At 55.6% G+C, this 22,283-nt stretch overlaps 1 protein-coding gene across 1 annotated transcript in view; it reads left to right on the top strand.

Annotated features, from left to right (window-relative positions):
* DIP2A (disco interacting protein 2 homolog A) overlaps positions 1-22,283 on the top strand; it is a 94,443-nt gene that overhangs the window by 67,750 nt on the left and 4,410 nt on the right. Inside the window, exons 23-35 of the mRNA XM_082840101.1 lie at positions 1,588-1,789; positions 2,645-2,754; positions 2,840-2,920; positions 5,356-5,479; positions 10,353-10,474; positions 10,581-10,692; positions 11,887-11,996; positions 12,500-12,630; positions 13,767-13,935; positions 14,229-14,399; positions 16,277-16,338; positions 16,909-16,966; positions 21,781-21,855. Coding sequence (XP_082696227.1) covers positions 1,588-1,789; positions 2,645-2,754; positions 2,840-2,920; positions 5,356-5,479; positions 10,353-10,474; positions 10,581-10,692; positions 11,887-11,996; positions 12,500-12,630; positions 13,767-13,935; positions 14,229-14,399; positions 16,277-16,338; positions 16,909-16,966; positions 21,781-21,855 — 1,527 coding nt within the window. The remainder of the gene's footprint in view (positions 1-1,587; positions 1,790-2,644; positions 2,755-2,839; positions 2,921-5,355; positions 5,480-10,352; positions 10,475-10,580; positions 10,693-11,886; positions 11,997-12,499; positions 12,631-13,766; positions 13,936-14,228; positions 14,400-16,276; positions 16,339-16,908; positions 16,967-21,780; positions 21,856-22,283) is intronic.

The following is a 22,283-nucleotide window of genomic DNA, read 5'->3' as shown; positions in this document are numbered from 1 at the left end:
TGACCACATATGTGTGGGATTATTCCTGGGCTCTCTATTCTGTTCCATTGATCTACGTGTGTTTTTGTGCCAGTACCATACTGTTTTGATTACTATAGCTTTATGATATTTGAAATCAGTGAGCATGATACTTCTAGCTTTGTACTTCTTTCTTAAGATTACTTTGACAATTCAGGGTCTTTTGTGGTTCCGTACAAATGTTAGTGTATTTTCTAGTTCTGTGAAAAATGTCATGGGTATTTTGATATTGCATTAAATCTGAAGATGGCTTTGGGTAGTATGGACATTTCAACAATATTAATTCTTCCAATTCATGAACTCAGAATATCTTTCCATTTATTTGTATCTTTTTCAATTTCTTTTATCAGTGTCTCATAGTTTTAAGTGTACATGTGTCCTTCACCTCCTTGGTTAAATTTATTCCTAGGTATTTTGTTCTTTTGGATGTAATTGTGTATATAATTTTATACATATATATATATATATATAAAATTAAATATTTAGTCACTATTCAAATTTCCTGGATTATCTAATGTTTAGTATGTGTGTTAAACTCAGGATCAAAATAAGGTAAAAATTGCACTTGGTGGGGCCAGGCTTTTAAGTCTTTTTTAATTTTTTGTCTCACTATGAACTAGTGGATTATAGTTGTTATATTTTTGACAGTGGTCAGTGGGAGCCTCTTCGGACTGGCTCTTGAGCCCTTTAGACACACCTCCTGGGTTCTTTGAGGCCACACCCGGGAACAGGAAGCTCGATTCCTGGGGAGGTGGTGCATTTTGTGTCCTAGACCCGACACTCCTGGGGCCCCACTGCCTTCTAGGGGAAGTGGAATTTGGGCACTGTCTGGGAACTTGATGTTACTGGCTTTTTTCAGTGGACAGAGTAGGAGGTGATGTCCGCCTGCTTTGCAAGATTACCTGCATCATGGGTTTATGCTGCTAGTTCCAGCTCAAGACCTCAGGGTTTTTTCTTAAGTCACCGATCTTTCTCCACAATGAAAAATTGCAGTGGTGATACTTCCAGCAGAAGTACTCATATCCTGAGGCCACTCTGCACACAGCACAGTCTCCAAATAACCGTCTCCACACTACCTCTCAAGTGTGAAATTTCCGAGCGCAGCTTAAGATGTTTTTTCAATTCTTTTTGCCCGTGGGACTGGATTAATGAAATTCCTGTGTTTAAAGTCACTATAAATAGATTCTCTCTGGGGCTGTGCTACCAACCTGATTCCACTTTGGTTGAGTTCATTTGTTTTATTTTACTTTCAGTTGTTAGGGATTGCTTTTTTAAATTTTAAGTTTTTTGTGTGTAAAATATATACATGGTTCCAAATTTGAAAGCAAGGTGTATTCAGAGGAGTCCAGCTTCTGCCTGCCTTGCTGTTCACTGCTTCTCCCACAGGAAGTCACTTAACTACTTTTACGGCTTTTTTTTAATGTGAGCAGTTACAGATTTATATTCGATTGTGTACATACACAGAACGTGTGTGTAAGTGATAGGAAATGCACACTCGCCTCGCCATGTTTCTCTTCTAGCAAAACGTCCCAGAGGTCACAGTTCCCCGTCTCATGCCCCCCCTTCCAGGCCATCGACAGCATCCACCAGGTGGGCGTGTACTGTCTGGCCCTGGTTCCTGCGAACACCTTGCCCAAGGCCCCTCTAGGAGGGATTCACGTTTCTGAAACCAAACAGCGCTTTCTGGAGGGGATGCTGCACCCGTGTAACGTGTTAATGTGCCCTCACACGTGTGTTACCAACCTTCCCAAGCCTCGCCAGAAGCAGCCAGGTTAGTGTACATCACACAACACGTCTATTCCATCTTCAGACTGCGGCAGCTACGCTTGTGTTTAACTGGTGCAGCCCTGTTGAACGCTCCATCTCTGGGGTTGGGGCTAAGAGCCAGAGCGAACGGCACACCGGGTCGGTCCCCAACTCCTGCCCCCCAGGGGAGAGCACAACCCCACGTCCCCAGCATGGGGGTTCCCGCCGCCTGTTAACACCCACCCCAGGACTGGATTCAGGCCTGGCGTCTGAGCTGTGGAGGCTGCTCCCTGGGGGCAGAACTGATGCCCAAGAGCAGCCCTGGAGCTTGGAATCTAAAGCGCCGCCGCGGCCACCATTGTGCCGTGGGGCGCCGGCCACGCCGAGGCCATGGGGCCTGTGGGTGCCGCACGTGCTGCTACTCGGCTCTGTCATCAGCCACAGTCACCGGGTTGATCTAGGAAGCCCCAACAAACGGTCAACTTCCCTTCCCTGGTTTAACTCTTATGTACAGTTTTTCATTCCTTTGGTTATGTAAATTTTTAGTAAATGCTAACCTTTGTTGATTATTACACACATAAAATACCATTAAATGAAACACAACCAGTAAAACAATGAGATAAATACATTAAGAGTTTAGCTGTGGCTGAGGTCAAATCATATCTCCCCAGGGCATCTGCCATGTGGTGAATGTCTCCATCTGGCTTGTTTGTAAGAGAGAGATTCTGTTTGTCACTTAGCATAATCCTTGTAGCTGGTTTCCCGAACACCTGTGTCATAGTGAAGAATTAAATGCCTGCCTGTTCAAATAAAAAGTTGTGTGATGATTACCTCTCAGACGTCACCCACCTCTCACTCGCAATCCCCCCTCGTTTTCTAGAGGTTGGACCAGCCTCCATGGTTGTTGGGAACCTGGTCGCTGGGAAGAGAATCGCTCAGGCCTCGGGGAGGGAGCTGTCTCACCTGGAGGACAGTGACCAGGCGAGGAAGGTAAGGGCGGGTGGCTGGGGGGAGGAGGGGCCTCCCTGGCGGGTGGGAAGCCGCCAGCACTGAGCGCCCCCCGTGCGCCCCGCAGCTCCTGTTCCTGCCCGACGTGCTGCGCTGGCGGGCCAGCACCACGCCCGAGCACCTGCTCTTCCTGCTGCTCAGCGCCAAGGTGAGGCCGCCCACGCCTGCGGGCCACGCGCTGCCCACCTAGGAGGGGGGCTGAGGTCTGTTTCCCAGCTGTGGCACTCAGGCTCAAGACCTCACGTTTGGAGAACAGCAAGCCTTGGCACCCAGGCCCCGGCTGGCCTGCCTCTCTCTGTGGGAGCCTCAGCTTCCACACAAGCCACACAGTTACCTTTCTGTGGCTTTTATATTTAACAGGAAAATTCTCATTACCTTGTCTTTTGATTATGAATAGTATGCATGTAAGTACTCCTAAGTGAACTAAAAGGAAATGTTTATTTTGTAAAGATTAGGAATTTAGACCTTCTACATTTGTTGATAGCTTTAACATGACAAATACTGCTTACTGCCCTGATCCTGGGTACCTTTCAGCGGGTGTTACATGCTACCAGGGGCTTCTAGGGTATAAAGGAGAAACTGTAAGTTGTGGGCCAGTAGACAAACTATGAAAACATGAAAAATAACAATGAAAACCCTGCATGACTCGCTGTCAGGCGCTCCCGGGCCCACGAGGACGCTTGTGCTCTGACGTCTTAGAAACACTGGCCTTGGGACTTCCCTGGTGGTCCAGTGGTTAAGACTCTGCACTCCCAATGCAGGGGGCCCAGGTTCAGTCCCTGGCTGGGGAACTCAGATCGTGCATGCCGCATGGTGCAGCCAAAAAACAACAGAAAGAGAAACACCAGCCTGGCTTTCAGTCCTGCTCATTACTGGCCACTGCTCCTTCATTCAAAAATATTGATTGCTGCCTGCTACATACACAGTCTTAAAGAAGACAGAAAAGGCCCCTGTTCACCAGACAGTGAATTAAGTCTTCCTGTGGCTGATGGAACTCTAAAGCCAATAAGTAACAGTTGACCAAGATAAAGTCAGCTCATGGCGAGAAGCTGAAAATCAGTGCAGCCGGGGCTGTGAGGCGGCGAGGCCGGGGCTGTGAGGCAGCGAGGCCGGGGCTGTGAGGCGGCGAGGCCGGGGCTGTGAGGCAGCGAGGCCGGGGCTGTGAGGCGGCGAGGCCGGGGCACTGGGCTGACCCCAGGCGTGAGCCGTGAGGGGTGTGATGGGGCCCGTGATTCCGAGCGACTCCTCTGGATTGTAAGAGGGCAAGGGTGGGAGCAGCGGGCCAGGGGGCCGTGGTCCAGGCGAGAGATGGCCATTCAGAGAAGAGGACGTGGGGATGTAGACGCGTGTGAGGGGGGGTCAGAGGCAGGCCCGCGGGATCGAGGGTGGCCTGCGTGGGGGCTGAGCGCCTGTGCAGATGGGGCGCTTCCCAGGGAGGAGGGGGCTGTGGGTGGGCGTGTCCAGAGACACCACCAGGAGCACAGTCAGCCCAGAAGACCCCATGATCGTCTTTAAAGCTCAGAGCTCAGGAGGAGCCAACAGGAGACCGCCTCGCCTTCTCCAGGTGCATTCCAAACACTTGTAGGTTTTTGCACTTCTTTTGGCTTGTCAACCTTCTGAGGTTTGAATTGTCCTTAGGTCTCCAAGGATATGCCGGCTTTCGACCCGGGAGGAGGCCTGTGCCTAGCAGGTGGTGTCCCTGGCACGAGGTGGCCCCTAGCCTTGGGGACTGGGGGGGCTCTGGGCCTTTGGGCTCCCGGTGCGTGCCTGGCATGGCGCTCTGTACCTCGGCTTGGGTGTGAGGAGAGTCTGACCAGCTGTGCAAAGCCCCCGGACCTGCGTGGTGCGACCTCGGCCAAGGAGCAGTGAGGGATTTGGACGCTGCGCCGGGCTGTCCTGGAGGCCGGTGGTGGTTAGGCCGAGTGGCGCTGTACTTCTCCTGAGAAGGACCGAGAGAGCTGTGAGGCCTGACTCGGGTCGGCAAGGGGAGGGAGGGTCAGCTCGGAGCTGGTCCCTGGCCCAGCTCTCCTCCGCAGAGACCCAGGTGCGGGGCGCCCCGCCAGCCGCTCGTCCGCCCAGGCTCCCTGAAAGAGCAGCCTGCGGCGACCCAGGCCCCAGGACCTGGTGGATGGGGTGCCTGAACATGCGTCAGGGTTCAGTTTAGGGGCCTGTATTTACTGTTTCTCATTTGCTTGTGTGTGTTTATATTCAAGATAAGGGTTGCTTTTAGGGAGGGAGAGGATGGAATTGGGGGTGTATGTAGAGTGGTGGTGATTTATTTTATAAAAGAGACATTGAAACAATGTGGCAAAATACTAGGTAATGAAAAACTGGATATTTATTATATTATTCTTTATACTACTGTTATATTTAAAATATTTTATCATAATGGCCAAAAGGGTTTTCTCAATCGCCAAGTCTTTGACCGTGGTGGACGACCAGGCTCTGAGAAGACTGCAGACGGGTCTGGAGTGGCACCTGTCCTGGTTCCTGACCACAGGGGCTCAGACACGGGCTGTGCGCGGAGTGTCCATGGGTCGTCCCCTGCCCCCCGCTCAGCAGTGCCCACGATTGCTTTCCTAGGGCACAGTCACCAGCACCACCACCTGCATCCAGCTGCACAAAAAGGCTGAGAGAGTGGCCGCTGCTCTGATGGAGAAGGCCAGGCTGACCACCGGGGCCCACGTGGCCCTGGTCTACCCCCCAGGTGAGGACCTGCCGGCCTGCCCTCTGCCCGTGCCCACCCTGTGCTCCCGTCACGCGTGCCTCCACCCCTGTGAGCACTTGTGTGTAATTGTGAGTCCACTCTTGCCTGTCTTAGTGCAGCCTTTCCTTTCTGTTTGCTTTCTTCATCTGGCTGTTCTTCCCGCATCTCTCCCCTCTGTTTTATTACTAGAAAGCAAACACCCTTGTAACCACCAACCAGGTCGAGAAATGGATCTTTGCTTTTCCCGTCCCAACCACCTCCTCCATTCTCCAAAAGTAGCCTCTGTCCTGACCTCTGTGGTCACCATTTCTTCCATTTCTCCATAGTTTGATCACCCAGATGAGCGTCCTAGTCATCACAGTTTAGTCTGCCGATTTTCTTTAAATCTGATATATTTTTAAGTCTCCTTTAACCTGCAGGCTTCCCTCTGTCCATCTCTTCTGTGGCCCTGGAGCGTCTCCGCCGTCTGGAGTGGCTCCGTGTATGCCGCCGGGCGGCTGCTCCTGGGCTCCCACAGGGAACCCGGGGTCAGACTCCCTCGCAAGACCCTAAGGCTGTTTCTTTCTTTTGCAGAATTAGCACGCTAGCAGCCATTGACATTCTCGTCCCGCGTTCATTAACGCTTTAAGGGTCACTGAATAGTGGTGTTCTGTCCTTTCTTTTTCACTTATCCGCCGTAAACTATAAACAGACACTTGCCCTCGTTAGTATCTGGTCACCCAGTGGTAGAATTCGGCTGTGAAAGGTAGAGTAAGTGTTGCTTCTTTCCTTCTATCAATGAAATGAATTCTGTTTCTTGTCGCACCCTAGTGGGAGCTTGCTCCCACGTGTCCTCGGGTGTGACCTCCCGTCCTAATGCCTCCTGCTGTCTGCTGGGACCAGGTGCCCCGGCCAGCTCTCCGTGGAGCCTGGTGTTCACAGCACCAGTTTGGGCCAGGGGCTCGTCCCTCCTGGGCTGGCCGCTGGCCGTTGGCCCTTTCCTTGAACAGAGGTCTGATTTAAAATGAGTATAATAATTATATCTTGGAGACAGGCAGTGCCTCATGAGTTCATACTGCTGCACTTGATCAGATCCAGGGTTACAGGCTTTTACTGAACCCTTCTTGACGTTCCGTCTGCTTTACGCCTGTGTCTCCCTTCTTCCCTACTGAGAATCCTGATTCTCCAGGGTGGGAGTCGATAGAATTCAAATATCCCAAGATCACTCACTTGCTTTATCCTGTGTCATAAGCAGCATCTCCAAAATAACGGTAGTAATACGTGACCACCTGTGTGATTTTTGAAAGCAGCTTAAATACTTTCACACGTGCTTTCTCCACCCGTTTTCCCTGTAGCTGTGCTCTCTGTGTCACCGGGGCGGGTGGGGCTGGGGGCCTGCAAAGCCGTCCTCTCCTCACCCTCAGTCCCAGTGACTGCGTTCAGTCTCTTTCTGCCACGCTGGTTCTCTAATTGGTTTCTCAGGAAGGTTCATTGGAACAGTATCCCCTGAGTTCTTGCTTGTTGGTAACAGTCTGTACACTTCGTAATGAAAGTTGTTTTTGCTAGATAAAAAAATCCCTGGCTCACATTTTCTTTTCTTGAGCCTCTCAAATATGTGTCCATTTTCTCCTGGCCTTAAGCATCAAGTCTGACGATAATCTAATTTTCTTCCTTTTATGAGTCACTGGCCTTTTTGCTCTAGGTGCCAAAAGGACATTTTTTTTCCCTTCTTAAAGTCCGGCATATGGTTGTAACATTGATTATTACAGGGCGGCATTCTCTTACCTAAGGTATCTTTGGAAGGCAGCTACGCTCACCACTATACCATCAATGCCGTACAATGTATAAAGTATCTTTAAATAAGAAGATGCAAATCTTTTTTTTTTTTTAATTTCAAGGAAGTTTTCTAGAACCGTAGTCTTTTCTCTGTCCCTTCCCTTGCTTTGATTTTCTTCGCATCTCCTGACTGCTCCCGTGGCCCACGTGTTAGGTCTTCTCTGTCGTTTTCCCCAGGAGTGTCTCTGTTTTGTTTCCAGTCTCGTCCTCTTCGTGGTTTCTGTGTCCATTGTCTTGTTTGCTCTTGGGCTCCTTCTAGTTCCATCTTCGTTTCTGAAATGATTTTTTTATAATTTCTACTTCTTTCCTCATTTCTTTTTTCTAGTTCTGATTTTGGTTATTCTTTCATATCTTGCATCGTTTTCTTAATGCATTTTAGCACATGTTAAAATGGGCTGCAGTTCTTATCTGCTGACCTTGTCTGGACAGATGACCATCTGCCCCTGATTCTTTTCCTTGTACCTTGGGTGGGACTTGGCCCCCGGGCCATCCGCACGGACCCCCCACCCCTCCCGTCTCCTTCTGCGCCCCGCACCCTGAGCCCCGAGCCCCACTCCGTGGGCCTCTCTGTGTTGGGCTGGATTGCTGGCCCCAAACCGTCATGGCTGCTCACTGGCGCTGGTGAGTGGGTGAACGGTTTCCGTCCCTCGCCCTGCTCTCTGATCAGACCCACAGTTGTGGGAACAAGATGCCTGCGCCTCCCCAGTCGGGATGTCTGGGCCTCCTGGGGGCTCCCAGTCCTCCCGGCTCCCTCCGGTGCCACCTGGCTCCTGTGGAATCCCCTCACTCTGCCCAGTGCGGCCCTTATAGCCCATCTTCCCCGTCGGCGCCCGCTCTGCCTCTCCTGCCTTGTCTTGGGGTCCTGGCTCTGGGAGTTTGCTGCTTGGCTGTTAGGGGATGCTCTTCTCCTGCGTCTGGCGCACGGGTGGTGGCACTCGGAAGACCTTTCCCTTTCCCTTTCCTGGGCGGCCTGGGCCTTCGCTGGAACAGGAATCACAGGTTTCTCTGGCGTGGCAGGTGCTTCCCCAGGGTTGTAGGTGATTTTCTTTTTTCCCCCTTTTATAAGTCTGTTGTTGTTTTGCCTGGAAGCTTGTTGGTTCTAGTTCAGGAATTTTACTGGGAAACGCCTGGGTCTAGGTCCTCTCTCACTTTCCTGCCCACTTGATCTTCATCTCAGGAAACTGTTCTTTTTCGTTACTGCCTTTTCTCCCTCTTTTTCATGCTTCTGGAACTCCTGACTCAGGTTTTGGGTACCGTCTCTTTTCAGTGTGTCTGGCAGGACACGACTTGTGCTGGGCACTTTCTCTCTGCTTGTGGGATCTGGGGGCCTCTTCCCAGGGCGCTGCCATGGAGGGCTCCCTGCCCGGCAGCCAGGGCGAGCTGGCGGCCCGGCCTGTTTCTGGACGTGGACGCGTGACGGCTCGGACACCTCGGGCTCCCACTGGCGTTACAGTTACGCTGCTCTTTCCGGTCCCGGGAACGTGCAGTCATTTCTCTCCAGGACTGATTGCAGCTCCCACTCTTCTCGTCTCCCTGGCCTCAGTGTGAGGCAGACATCTCCCCGGCCGAGATGAGGCCAGGGACACAGCCGCTCGGGAGCCCCAGCCATCACCATCCACACCCGGCAGAGAGCCTGGGAGGACCACGGCCATGCAGGGGCTCCGGGCTGCAGCTGCAGGCATGCAGCGTGAGGACATGCTGGGGGTGAGGGTTGCTGAAGTAACAGGAGAATAGGAGAAAAGACGGAAGGAGGCCCAACGCCTCTCTCTCTTTGGGGCATGTTTGACACTGTTTATAAAAAATTTTTAGTGAATAAAGGAAAATGCTTGTTGAAGTCCTGAATTTACAACCTTACCAGCAGGTGGAGAGTATAATGAATAGCTGGAGGGCAGATCCCACCCTGCTTGAAGTTTTGCAGATGCACACCGGTGTGTGTGTGCACGTGTGTGTGTGTGTGCGCGTGTGCACGTGTTGTGCATTCCCTGGTTTACTGCGAGGGGCCAGGACTTTCTCCTTACAGGGGTGTGTGGCCCTGGGGTGACTCTCTGGGAGTTGCAGGTGGGGTGCGGGCAGGGACAGGGCTGCCCCGCATGTTCGCCTGGTGATGCCAGGACAAGAGGAGATGCACACGCAGGGACGGCAGGAGCTAGATGAGCTCGTGGAAGTGAGTTGCTGATGGTGCTTTCGTGTGTTCAGTTTGGTGATACCTTTGTGGCGCGTTGGGCAGAGTGGCCCTGCTGGGTGTGAGGATGCTCACACGCGTGTCGACCTGCCTGCTGTCTCTGTCTCCTGGGTGGTCCCTGGTGGGTGGGCTCAGGCCCGTAAAGATGACCGTGCTGAGTACCCCTGGCCCTGATGGAGCATCGTGAACTTGTAATCTGGTGAAACCCGTGAGCTGGGTTAAACGTTGTGTATTTATTTTGACCCTGGAATCAAAACAGCCTGAGACTGGTGTCTGGTAGCCAGATGTTGTCAGGCAGTGCCTTGTGTGATTTGAGGACAACATCTGGAGGAGTCTCCAGGGTGTGGGACTCAGGTGTCCTCAAGTCGGACTGAGTTCAAGAGGGGAAGATGGGTTTTAAGTGTGGTACAGTTCCCCCCCGAACTTGAAACACATGAAAGAGTTGAAGGAGCAGCCAGTGGTCCCACGTTGTGGCGCGGGGTTGAGAGCGGGGCAGGGACATCCTGGCCCATCCCCAGGGGTGGGGGCCTCCCTGGAGAAGCGGCCAGGCCCCCCATGTCAGGGCGCAGATGCACGCGAGAGGTGCAGGGCTTCCGGGGTGGGCAGCTCGCCCACCCGCCCTCCATGGCCTCCTCTGGGCCGTGACTGCGCCCTCCCCCCCTGGCCTCCCCATGTCTGGGCGGGGGGTGACCTGCAGCGGGGTAGCTCTCTGTCCCTCCGTAACAGCGCTGTTCAGTGCACACCGTTAGTGTGGAGGAGGGTGGTTTTATTCAAGCACAGCAGGTGAGGCCCCTGGTCTTTCTCGTGGATCCATGGCCCTGGACGTGGAGAGCAGCCTTTGACCCGCTGACGCCCTCTGACCATGTGTCTCCCCAGGGGTGGACCTCATTGCCGCCTTCTACGGCTGCCTGTACTGTGGCTGCGTGCCCGTCACTGTGCGGCCCCCGCACCCCCAGAACCTCGCCACCACACTTCCCACCGTCAAGATGATTGTGGAGGTAGGCAGGCACCACGGCCGGCAGGGCGGACCTGACCGTGGGCCCGTGTGCAGTTCGCTCCCAGGCGCCGAGTCTCACTTGTGCCTTCAACCCCTGTGCCCTGCAGGTCAGCAAGTCTGCGTGCGTACTCACGACGCAGGCCATCACGCGGCTGCTCAAGTCCAAAGAAGCACTGGCCGCCGTGGACGTCAGGACCTGGCCGACCATTCTAGATACAGGTGCGCGTCCTCGCTGCGTTGGTGTGCTCGCTGGCCCCGCCAGGATCAGCCCCCTTTCCTTCCTTTGTTGTAGGGATTGCGTTGTCGCCACGTAAACATAAAGGTTGGCTAAGAGCAGCTTAGCAGCTTCAGTAAATGGTGAGAGGCTACTAACAGGAGGCTCGCCGGCTGGGTGCCTGACAGCCTATGTCCACCAGCTCGAGCCTAGAGCCGGGCGCGCAGAACGGAGGGCGGCTGGTGGGGAGCAGAGGTCCTTCCAAGGCCTGGCGCCTGTGGACGAGCTCCCCTTGCTGCCTTTCATGCCCGCGCAGCGGTTGGCAGTTGCGGGGACATAGACGGTGCCCACAGCACACACACACCCGTCCTGGGTCCCCATCATGGGTGTGTGCTCCCGTGCCCCAGGAAATGCTTGTGGGCCCCCTCTGCCTTGGCCTGTTGGGTCAACCATCAAGACACCCCAAACCAGCAGCACCCTCCAGGCTCCATCGGTAACTCGAGGTGCACGGCCACATGGGTGCCAGCCGGCAAGCAGAGAGGGGTCCCTCCTTCCCCATCGCACCTGGTGGGTATAGGTGCCTGTCCTTGCCCACCAGGGCACTGCCCACGAGAGGAAGTCAGGGACCGTGTTGTCAGTGGCCACCTGCCTGATACCAGCAACAGGCACGGGGAGCTGGTCCAGGGCGGCTGGCGGGGCGCCCAGGGGTGGGCCCGGGAGCAGATGGGCTCCGGGGAGTCCCCTCACCTCACCCGCTCCCTGCCCTCGCCTCGCCTGTGCCCACCTGTGCGTGGTCAGTGCTGTGCCCATCTCATGGTCCTGAAGGAACGCGATGAAGCACCCAGAGCCCTGGGGGCCCATCCTTAGCACTTACTGTGCACAGAGATGTCGGTAATCCTGGCTCCATCACAGGCTCTGGGACCCTGGCCAAGTCCCTGCTCCTCTGAGCTTTCCTGTGGGGCTCTCTCGGCCCATCTCCAGCCCTCTGTGTCCACCTCGTCCCCTGTCCCCATCCCCACATGCTCGGCATGGTCGCGAGGGTCCGTTCCACGTGACCTTCCCTGCGTGCACACGCGGCCTGCTCTCCCGCAGCCTGACTTCTGCTCTGAGCTCCCCAGCTCCCCAGGTGCGTCCTGTCTCCTCTCTCCCCACGAGAACCTGAACTAGCATCCACGCCACCCATGTCTCCTGACCGACAGATGACATACCCAAGAAGAAGGTGGCCAGCATCTTCAGGCCCCCGTCCCCAGACGTGCTCGCATACTTGGACTTCAGCGTGTCGACCACGGGGATCCTGGCGGGTGTGAAGGTGGGTCCTCTGGCTGGAGCTCCCCTCCACTCCGGCCCCTGACACAGTGGGCGGGCAAAGGGCAGAAAGGTGTTGGCTGCAGGTCTGTGCAGGCCCTTCCTCCTCCCAGAGCTTAAAGCAGCAGTTTTGCTCCTTAAAGTTTGTGTTAAATACCAATATACCCCAGGATTAGGTTAGCCTGAGAGTGATGCGTATTTTAGTGTTTTATGGTAACGTCTAAACTTTCTGATTCATGACTATCTGGCCTCGAGGACCAGGCGACTTGGATGAGTCTGTCACATTAGCAGGCACCAAACGCTCCACTAAAGGTCTCTATTACCCTGAACTTTCGCCTAGAAGATTCCTAGTGTGCCGTGCCTGGGTACTGATTGGTGTATGTGGGATTGGGGCCAGCCACCCTTTCGGGAAGTGAAGGTGTCCGGCTGCTGTGGGCAGCAGGCACTGCCGTCAGCCCTCCCTCTTCCCTCACATCACTGAGCAGAGCTTTCCTTTCACCCCTTAAGATGTCGCACGCAGCCACCAGCGCCCTGTGCCGCTCCATCAAGCTGCAGTGTGAGCTGTACCCCTCCAGGCAGATCGCCATCTGCCTCGACCCCTACTGTGGCCTCGGCTTTGCCCTGTGGTGTCTGTGCAGGTGAGTGTGCAGATAGAATGTGCAGGGGAGTGGAGCTGAGTGTGCGGGGGAGTGGAGGGTGGGTGTGCAGGGGAGTGGAGCTGAGTGTGCAGGGGAGTGGAGGGTGAGTGTGCAGGGGAGTGGAGGGTGGGTGTGCAGGGGAGTGGAGCTGAGTGTGCAGGGGAGTGGAGGGTGGGTGTGCGGGGGAGTGGAGGGTGAGTGTGCAGGGGAGTGGAGGGTGGGTGTGCGGGGGAGTGGAGCTGAGTGTGCGGGGGAGTGGAGGGTGGGTGTGCGGGGGAGTGGAGCTGAGTGTGCAGGGGAGTGGAGGGTGGGTGTGCAGGGGAGTGGAGCTGAGTGTGCAGGGGAGTGGAGGGTGGGTGTGCGGGGGAGTGGAGCTGAGTGTGCAGGGGAGTGGAGGGTGAGTGTGCGGGGGAGTGGAGGGTGGGTGTGCAGGGGAGTGGAGCTGAGTGTGCAGGGGAGTGGAGCTGAGTGTGCAGGGGAGTGGAGGGTGGGTGTGCAGGGGAGTGGAGGGTGGGTGTGCGGGGGAGTGGAGCTGAGTGTGCAGGGGAGTGGAGGGTGGGTGTGCAGGGGAGTGGAGCTGAGTGTGCAGGGGAGTGGAGCTGAGTGTGCAGAGGAGTGGAGGGTGGGTGTGCGGGGGAGTGGAGCTGAGTGTGCAGGGGAGTGGAGGGTGAGTGTGCAGGTAGAACCCCCCCACTCCTTACCCCACCCCCAGCTGAATTGCTTCTTCAGACGCCCCCTTTCTAAGGTACATTTTTGACGCCCACCAAGCAGAGGATACATGTGTGAGTGGGTTGGTTTGTGTGGGTGTTTGGTGGGTTGGAGTTCGGGTCTGAAATTGAGTAAAAGAGTAAAAATGCCTTTTTATTAAGTGCACACTCTCCGTTACTACTAATTCCATCCAGAACAGGGAAGTAGGAACCCATCTTTGTAAGCAGAACCCTGTCCCTGCCGGCTGGCCCATCTCTGACAGCGACCCTGGATCCTTGAGTGCTGGTGGCGGGACCTGCGCCCCCAAGTTTTCTACTGAAAGCCCCACTCGGCCAGAGCAGAAAGGGTGGGCTCTGCCGGGAAGGGCAGTGTCCTTGAGGGGAGAGGCGCCCACACGCGTGCTGACCCCGCCCCTGTCGCTGTCGCAGTGTCTACTCGGGACACCAGTCGGTGCTGGTGCCCCCGCCGGAGCTGGAGACCAACGTGTCCCTGTGGCTGTGGGCTGTCAGCCAGTACAAGGCCCGTGTCACCTTCTGCTCCTACTCGGTGATGGAGATGTGCGCCCGGGGCCTGGGCACGCAGACAGCAGTGCTCAGGGTGCGTGCCGTCCGGGCCTGGAGAGAGCCCCGGACCTCTCCCAGCAGCCGAAAACCCTCCCGGGGCGCCCCGCCCCCTGCTGTGAGCTCCCCACCCCGACACACACCCATGGTGCACTTCCTGGGAGGAGAGGGGGGCGGGCGCAGGGCAGGGTGGGCCCGACCCCGGGTCTCCGAGGCCTCAGGGGCCGGAGCCGAGAGGGCGGAGCGGGGAAGACAGAACCGAGGAGGCGGGGCTCGAGCAGCTTGGCCTTTACGCTCAGACCCGGCGGTGCGCGCCCACTCTTCCCACAGATGAAGGGCGTGAACCTGTCGTGCGTGCGCACCTGCATGGTGGTGGCCGAGGAGCGGCCCAGGATCGCGCTCACACAGTCCTTCTCCAAGCTGTTCAGGGACCTGGGTCTGCCTGCACGTGCTGTGAGCACCACGTTTGGCTGCAGGGTCAACGTGGCCATCTGCCTCCAGGTAGGCGGCAGGGTTTCCCGCTGGGCGCCACGTGCACACGCTGCGCTTCTCCGTCGGCCTTGGGTACTTTCTGGTCCTCCCAGCCTTTGATGTTGCGTTTTCCAAATAGCACAGTAGCTTTGAGAGCTGAGCATTTTACTTTAAAAGATATTCTGTTCTTGATGAACAAAGACTTATTTGAAAAAATCAAAATGTTTTTGACCAGTGACTATTATCTGGAAGAATTTCTAAGTTGGATATGGTATGCAATTAATATTCTAAAGCAAGAATAACCTAATTGTTTTTAAGACATCTAGCAATTTTAAATGGCAACATTAACGAGTGTGATAATTTATATTGCCCAGAATTCCTTTTTGGTACATTAAGATATTTTACTTATTAAAAGGAAACGAAGTTTCAGAACAGCTCACTCCAGTGCAGCGCTGTTTACTGCTGCTGAATGCAGGGGACTCTGCCTGTTCTCCAGATTCCTACTAGTACCTCAGTCCCACTTCTTTCTAAACCACGTTGCATGCCTCACGCACCCACGTTCAGGAGTTGTTGGGAGGAAAGGCCTCAGGGGAACCACAGTTCCTCATCCCCAAGCCCGTACTGGCCGGTGCCTGCCGGACACAGGGAGGGTCTCGACTGCAGAGGCGGGCATCCTGTTGTTCTGGTGTTCCTGCGACAGCCTCTCCACAATGGAGACGGCTGACCATCTCGCTTGGACCCTTGCTGAGTGGCAGGGGGAGTGGGGTGGTCCCTCGTGAGGTCCTCCCATTGTAGACAGTGCGACTGCACCTTGGCTGCTGGCGCAGGGTCGGTGGCTGTCAGCGCAGCCCTTCTGTCTGCTCAACGTCTGGCAGCCCGGCCCCTCCTTCCTGGAAACGCGATGGCATCTGTGTTGCTTATCAGCACGTGGGCAGCAGAAGTCTTGCTGGGACGTTCTTGGTTTGCACTTTGAGATGCAGTGACGCACTTTGCTCTCTCTCAGCTGTGTTTCTCACGTGCCTGTGCTCTCTGTGTTTCCTGTGGCTTCTCCTCCCTGTCTCCCTCTGCTGGCCTCCTTTGTCCACCCAACTGGCTGGGAAAGCTGGCTGAGCAGGTACGACCTTGACCTCGCCCTCGAGGTGCCTCTGTGCTTCCCATGAGTTCACGTGGCCTCTCATGAACTCCAGACAAATACGTTTCTTCTGCTCACAGTGGACGTTATTTGACGTATTACAAAAGCTCCTTTGTAACTGAATTTAAGACAGAAAGTATTTTCAGAAGCATTTAACCTTCATTTTAATCAATTGCCTCTGGAGGAAGGGCTGTGTTTAGTCTCAATGAAAAAATTTCCATTTTCATTCCAGGGCAGACATAGGTCGCTTTGGGATCTTCAGAGAATGATGCTGGGGCAGAGTGTCCGTGTAACTTGATGTTCCTTATCTAATGAAAAGGAACGTGCTGTCCTGTAATCAGGGCCAACGTCAGCTGTCGGATGAGAGGAGAGAGAGTGAGGACGTCATTCTGGCAAATCCCTGGTGGGGCTTCGCTGTGCTCAGTCCTCAGGAGAATTAGGTCGGAGCGAGCATGGCTCAGTGGAAATGCCTCAAAACCCACAGCAGTGTTTTCTTAGAGACCAGCGGGAATAGAGCTATCAGGACTGAAATGTGAAACTGTTTGACTTGACATCTTCCTTCAGTGTTACTGGAGGTTTCCCTCGATGGTACCAAGCCTTGTAGATGTTTGCAGGAAGGCAGACTCTTGCTGGGAGCAGAGCAGCTGCCCTCCCAGCCCCACCCCACCCCCAGGGCTGGAGGAGCTGTCCCCCAGCTGCACCCGTGTGGAGGCGATGCCCCTGGAAACCACGGTGTGAGGCCCGAGTGGACATACCTCTGCTGCTCCCCTTGCAGGGCATGGCCGGCCCGGACCCCACGACCGTCTATGTGGACATGAGGGCACTGCGCCATGACAGGTAACAGCACCCAGGCCCCCGGGCAGCCTGGGCCTCCCCTGCATCCCTGTCCTCCCTTGATCAGTCATTCCCACGACCAGGAAGGGAATGACCTTCCAAGAGTGACCGAGCATTTGACACGTGGCTTTTTATGGGGTAGAAAACAAGTAAGCCCATCGTTGGGCAGGACAGAGGCATCATGTCAGCAGACATGTCCCGGGGGCCACGGTGTGTACCTGCGGGTCGGGGTCCCTCCCATCTTTGGAGCCGGATCCCAGTTCTGGATCCTCAAATGCAGCTTGAGGTAAACCATGGTGGAGCTTCCCAGGGGGCGAGGCCAGCTGGCCAGGGGCCCCCCGAGGACATAGAGCCAGCTCCTGCCCTGAGCAGTGCTTGGTGCGCCACGCACCCGAAGTCACTGCTCCAAGGTCACAGCAAGGTGCTGATCAAAAGGCTAAAGGCTTGGCTGTTGTCAACGGACTGGCTGTCGCAGTGATAATCAATTTCTGACTACCTTGTGAGTTGCCTTTTTAGAGATTCTTGTCTGTGTAGTAAATTTTATTCTGAAATTTTTCCCTTGTTAATTTTTAGGGTACGTTTGGTGGAACGGGGTTCTCCGCACAGTCTGCCATTGACAGAGTCTGGAAAGGTAGTGCAGGGGACTGGGCCTCCACACTTGCATCGTCCCTGGGAGGTGCTCGCCATGAGCACAGACCCCTGTGGTCGGGCTGGGCTGGGCTGACGTAGAGGCCTCTCCTCGCTGCACACACACACACACCACACACACACACACCACACACCACACACACCACACACACACCACACACACACACACCACACATACACACCCACCACACACACCACACACACACACACCACACATACACACCCACCACACACACCACACACACACACCACACATACACACACCACACACCACACACCCCACACACACCACACACACACACACCACACACACCACACACACACACACCACACACACACACACCACACACACCACACACACACACCACACACACCACACACCACACACACCACACACACCACACACCACACACAACACACACACCACACACACCACACATACACACACCACACACACCACACACACACACACACCACACACACCACACACACACACACCACACACACCACACACACCACACATACACACACCACACACACCACACACACACACACCACACACCACACACACCACACACACCACACACACACACACCACACACACCACACACACACACACCACACACACCACACACACACACACACACACCACACATACCACACACACACACCACACACCACACACACACACACCACACACCACACACACACACACACACCACACACACCACACACACACACACACACACACCACATACACCACACACACACACACCACATACACCACACACACACACCCACCACACCCACCACACACACACACACACACACACCACACACACCACACACACACCACACACACACACCACACACACACCACACACATACACCACACACACATACCACACACACACACACCACACACACACACCACACACACCACACACACCACACACACACCACATACACCACACACACACACACCACACACACCACACACACACACACACACACCACACACACCACACACCACACACCACACATACACACACCACACACACCATACACACACACCACACACACACACCACACACACACCACACACATACACCACACACACATACCACACACACACACCACACACACACCACACACACACACCACACATACACCACACACACCACACACACACCACACACACCACACACACACACACACCACACACACCACACACACACACACCACACACACACACACCACACACCACACACACACACCACACACACACCCCACACACACACACACCACACACACACACACCACACACACCACACACACACCACACACACCACACACACACACACACACACCACACACACCACACATACACACACCACACACACCACACACACCACACACACACACCACACACACACACCACACACCACACACACACACACCACACACACCACACACACACCACACACCACACACACACACCACACACACACACCACACACACACCACACACACCACACACACACACACACACACCACACACACCACACACACACACACACACCACACACACCACACACACACCCACCACACACACCACACATACACACACCACACACACCACACACACACACACCACACACACACACCACACACACACCACACACACACACACACACACACCACACACACCACAGACACCACACACACACACCCACCACACACACCACACACACCACACATACACACACCACACACACCACACACACACCACACACACACACCATACACCACACACACACCACACACCACACACACACCACACACACACCACACACACACCACACACCACCCACACACACACACACACCACACACACCCCACACACCACACACACACCACACACACACACCCCCCACACACCCCACACACCCCACACACACACACACCACACACACCACACACACACACCACACACACACACCACACACACACCACACACACACCACACACCACACACACACCACACACACACCACACACACCACACATACCACACACACACACACCACACACACACCACACACACACCACATACACACCACACACACACACCACACACACACCACACACACCACACACCACACACACACACACACCACACACACCACATACACACCACACACACACCACACATACCACATACACACCACACACACACACCACACACACACACCATACACCACACACACACACCACACACACACACACCACACACACACACCACACACACACACACCACACACCACACACACCACACACACACACCACACACACACACCACACACACACCACACACCACACACACACCACACACACACCACACACACACCCCACACACCACACACACACACACACCACACACACACCACACACACACACCCCACACACCACACACACACCACACACACACACACCACACACCACACACACACCACACACCACACACACACCACACACACACACACACCCCACACACCACACACACACCACACACACACACCACACACCACACACACACACCACACATACCACATACACACCACACACACACACCATACACCACACACACACACCACACACACACACACCACACACACACCACACACACACACACACCACACACCACACACACACACCACACACACACACCACACACACACCACACACCACACACACACACCACACACCACACACACACCACACATACACACCATACACCACACACACACACCACACACACACACACCACACACACACACCACACACACCACACACACACACACATACCACACACACACACACCACACACCACACACACACACACCACACACCACACACACACACACCACACACACATACACACACACACACACACACACACACACACACTTGATAAGTCTTTATGTCTACATCTGAGCTCCAGTTCCCAAAAGGGAGGACCTCAGGTGCAGAGATCTAGAAGGAACTACACTGCTGGGTCTTGAGGCCACGGGGCGCCTGTTGCCTTCATGGCGGCCCTGGAGCAGCACACTGGGGCCTGGAAGAACTCAGCCCGTGGCCCAGGTGACAGCCAGGAAGTGGTCCCCACCACAGTGGCAGTTTACCATGAAACCAGTCCAGGCCTGGTGCAATCTCAGGGGCCCAGGGTGGGCTCAGGTGGTGGGGCTGTGAGACCACCTGAGGGCACCCAGGGAAAAACTTTGAGCCACCGTGAGGGGCCGGCAGACATAGAGCCAGGAGAACAGGAGTTCTCAGAAGCAGGAGAGGTTCAGAGGAAGGAAGAAGGCCCCCAGGAACCGTCAGACAATGTGATGGTGGGGGGAAGGCCTGCGCCCTGGCCCCGGCCTTGGGCCTCCCTCTGCAGCTGCACAACCAGAGGAGGGCTCGGCACAGCCCCTGCTCTGCTCGCACTTGCCCGAGCTCACGCCACAGCTGTCCCCAGGGAGACGGGGAGGTGCCCGCGGGCAGCAGCGCAGGACGAGCCCGCGGTGAATGTGAGGGAGGAGCAGGCAGGGGCTGTGCACCAGCAGGGGCCGTCCCAGAGGAGGAGCAGAGACCTGGGGAGAAGGCTCAGCTGGCGTAAAGGTCCTGGGGCCACGGGGAGGCCTGCGTGCGGGAACTGCACTGTGGGGAGGGGAGGAGGAGAGAAGGGCGCTCTCGTGGGCAGGTAGGCGTGGGGCCTGGGAAGGAAGGCACAGACCCTGGAGGAGGGGAGTGTGGACACAGGCCAGGGCTCCCTTCCTGTCCTTCCCACGCACACAGAAACGCCCTGTGTGCAGTCCGCGTTGTCCTTTCTGCAAACGCAATTCTTAATTCTTTCTGGTGCCTTTTTGTTTCCTATCACACATGGCTCTGCATCCGTTTTTGATGGACTTTCCCCCCGTATTTCTCTGTTACGATAAATTGGCGCTGACAGACCTGGGTCCTGGAAAGACCTCTGGCTTCAGGGTTTGGGTGGGTGGGTGGGCCACACGGGGAGGGGTCGGAGGGTCAGCAGCATCTGGGGAAACAGAACGGCCCCACCAGGGCTGTAGAGGCAGCACGAGGAGAGGAGGGTCTGGCGCCGGCCACGGCGACCTCCTGTGACCACTCGTCCCTTCCTCCACTGCCTGCAGGTCTCCACTGTCATCTCCCGTTTTATACCTGGGGAACTGAGGACACAGAACAGGTGTCCAGGAGCAGCCAGGTGGTCTGACTTGAGCCCAGTGAGGCCCCACAGTCCCGGCGGGGGTCCTGGACCCGGGGCACACTCCCCTGGAGTCTTCTCCACGGCCCCTGGTGGGCCCGGAGCCCGTGCTCAGCAGCTGCTCCACTCTGAGTCTGGGGGTAGGAAGGCCTCTTGGGGGCCAGGTTTCCATCCAGAGCCAAAGGCTCAGGGGGGCCGGGGTGAGGGGGGGACGCAGCCAAGGCATGTGGACCCCCGGCACTCGTGAGCTCTCACAAGGGGCCTCAGGGAAGGACCCCCTCGACCCCTCTTGCCGTCCAAAATAGGGTCCATTCTCAGGAACTGGATGATTTTGCTAGGATTCAGAATTTATTTTTCTCTATTAAAATCTCTCCTGTTAAAATTCAAAGTCAGATTTAGGTTGGCTTCTGAACCTGATCACCCCCGTGTACGTGTCCCATCCTTTGGATCAGCTTCGAAGGACGTTGTTTTGATGCACTTGAGTCAGGAGGGCCGTGCTGCCTCTGACCCGGAGCACGGTTCTCCTTGCAGATCCTCCCTGGAGTGAAGGTCATCATTGCCCACAGCGAGACCAGAGGGCCCCTTGGAGACTCGCACCTGGGCGAGGTGAGGCGGCGGGGCCCCAGCGCCCCGGACCTGCTCTTCACCCTCCTCCCCGTTCTGCCCCGGATTCGGGAGTTCTGAACCTTTGGGGTCGCACGTGCTTTGGGGAACCCTTCCCCACGGTGCTTGTGCTCCTGGACCCAGTCCCTGGGTAGGATTTCAGGGTCCTGCCCTTGGGATGAAGCCCCCCACCCTGTTACCCCACTAGCAGAGGGAAACCTTGAGTTGCAGGCACTGGGTGGCTTAAGGAGCCTCGCAGGAACCAGCAGCCATGGAGGAAACAGCTGTCCCTTGAAGAGAAGTTCCTGCAGCCCCCAGTGAGGGACAGCACGGGGCAGACCCTGTAGCTAAGAGGGGTGGTTTTCTCCATCCTGGGGACACGGGGCAGGGGGTTCCTTACTGCCCCAGGACACAGGCTGTGCTGGGGTCCT

This window comes from Leucopleurus acutus (genome assembly GCF_964270905.1).
Source record: "Leucopleurus acutus genome assembly, chromosome: 5".
Classification (NCBI taxonomy): Eukaryota; Metazoa; Chordata; class Mammalia; order Artiodactyla; family Delphinidae; genus Leucopleurus; species Leucopleurus acutus.
Note: the sequence above shows the minus strand (reverse complement) of the source record. Positions and strands in the feature narration are given on the sequence as shown.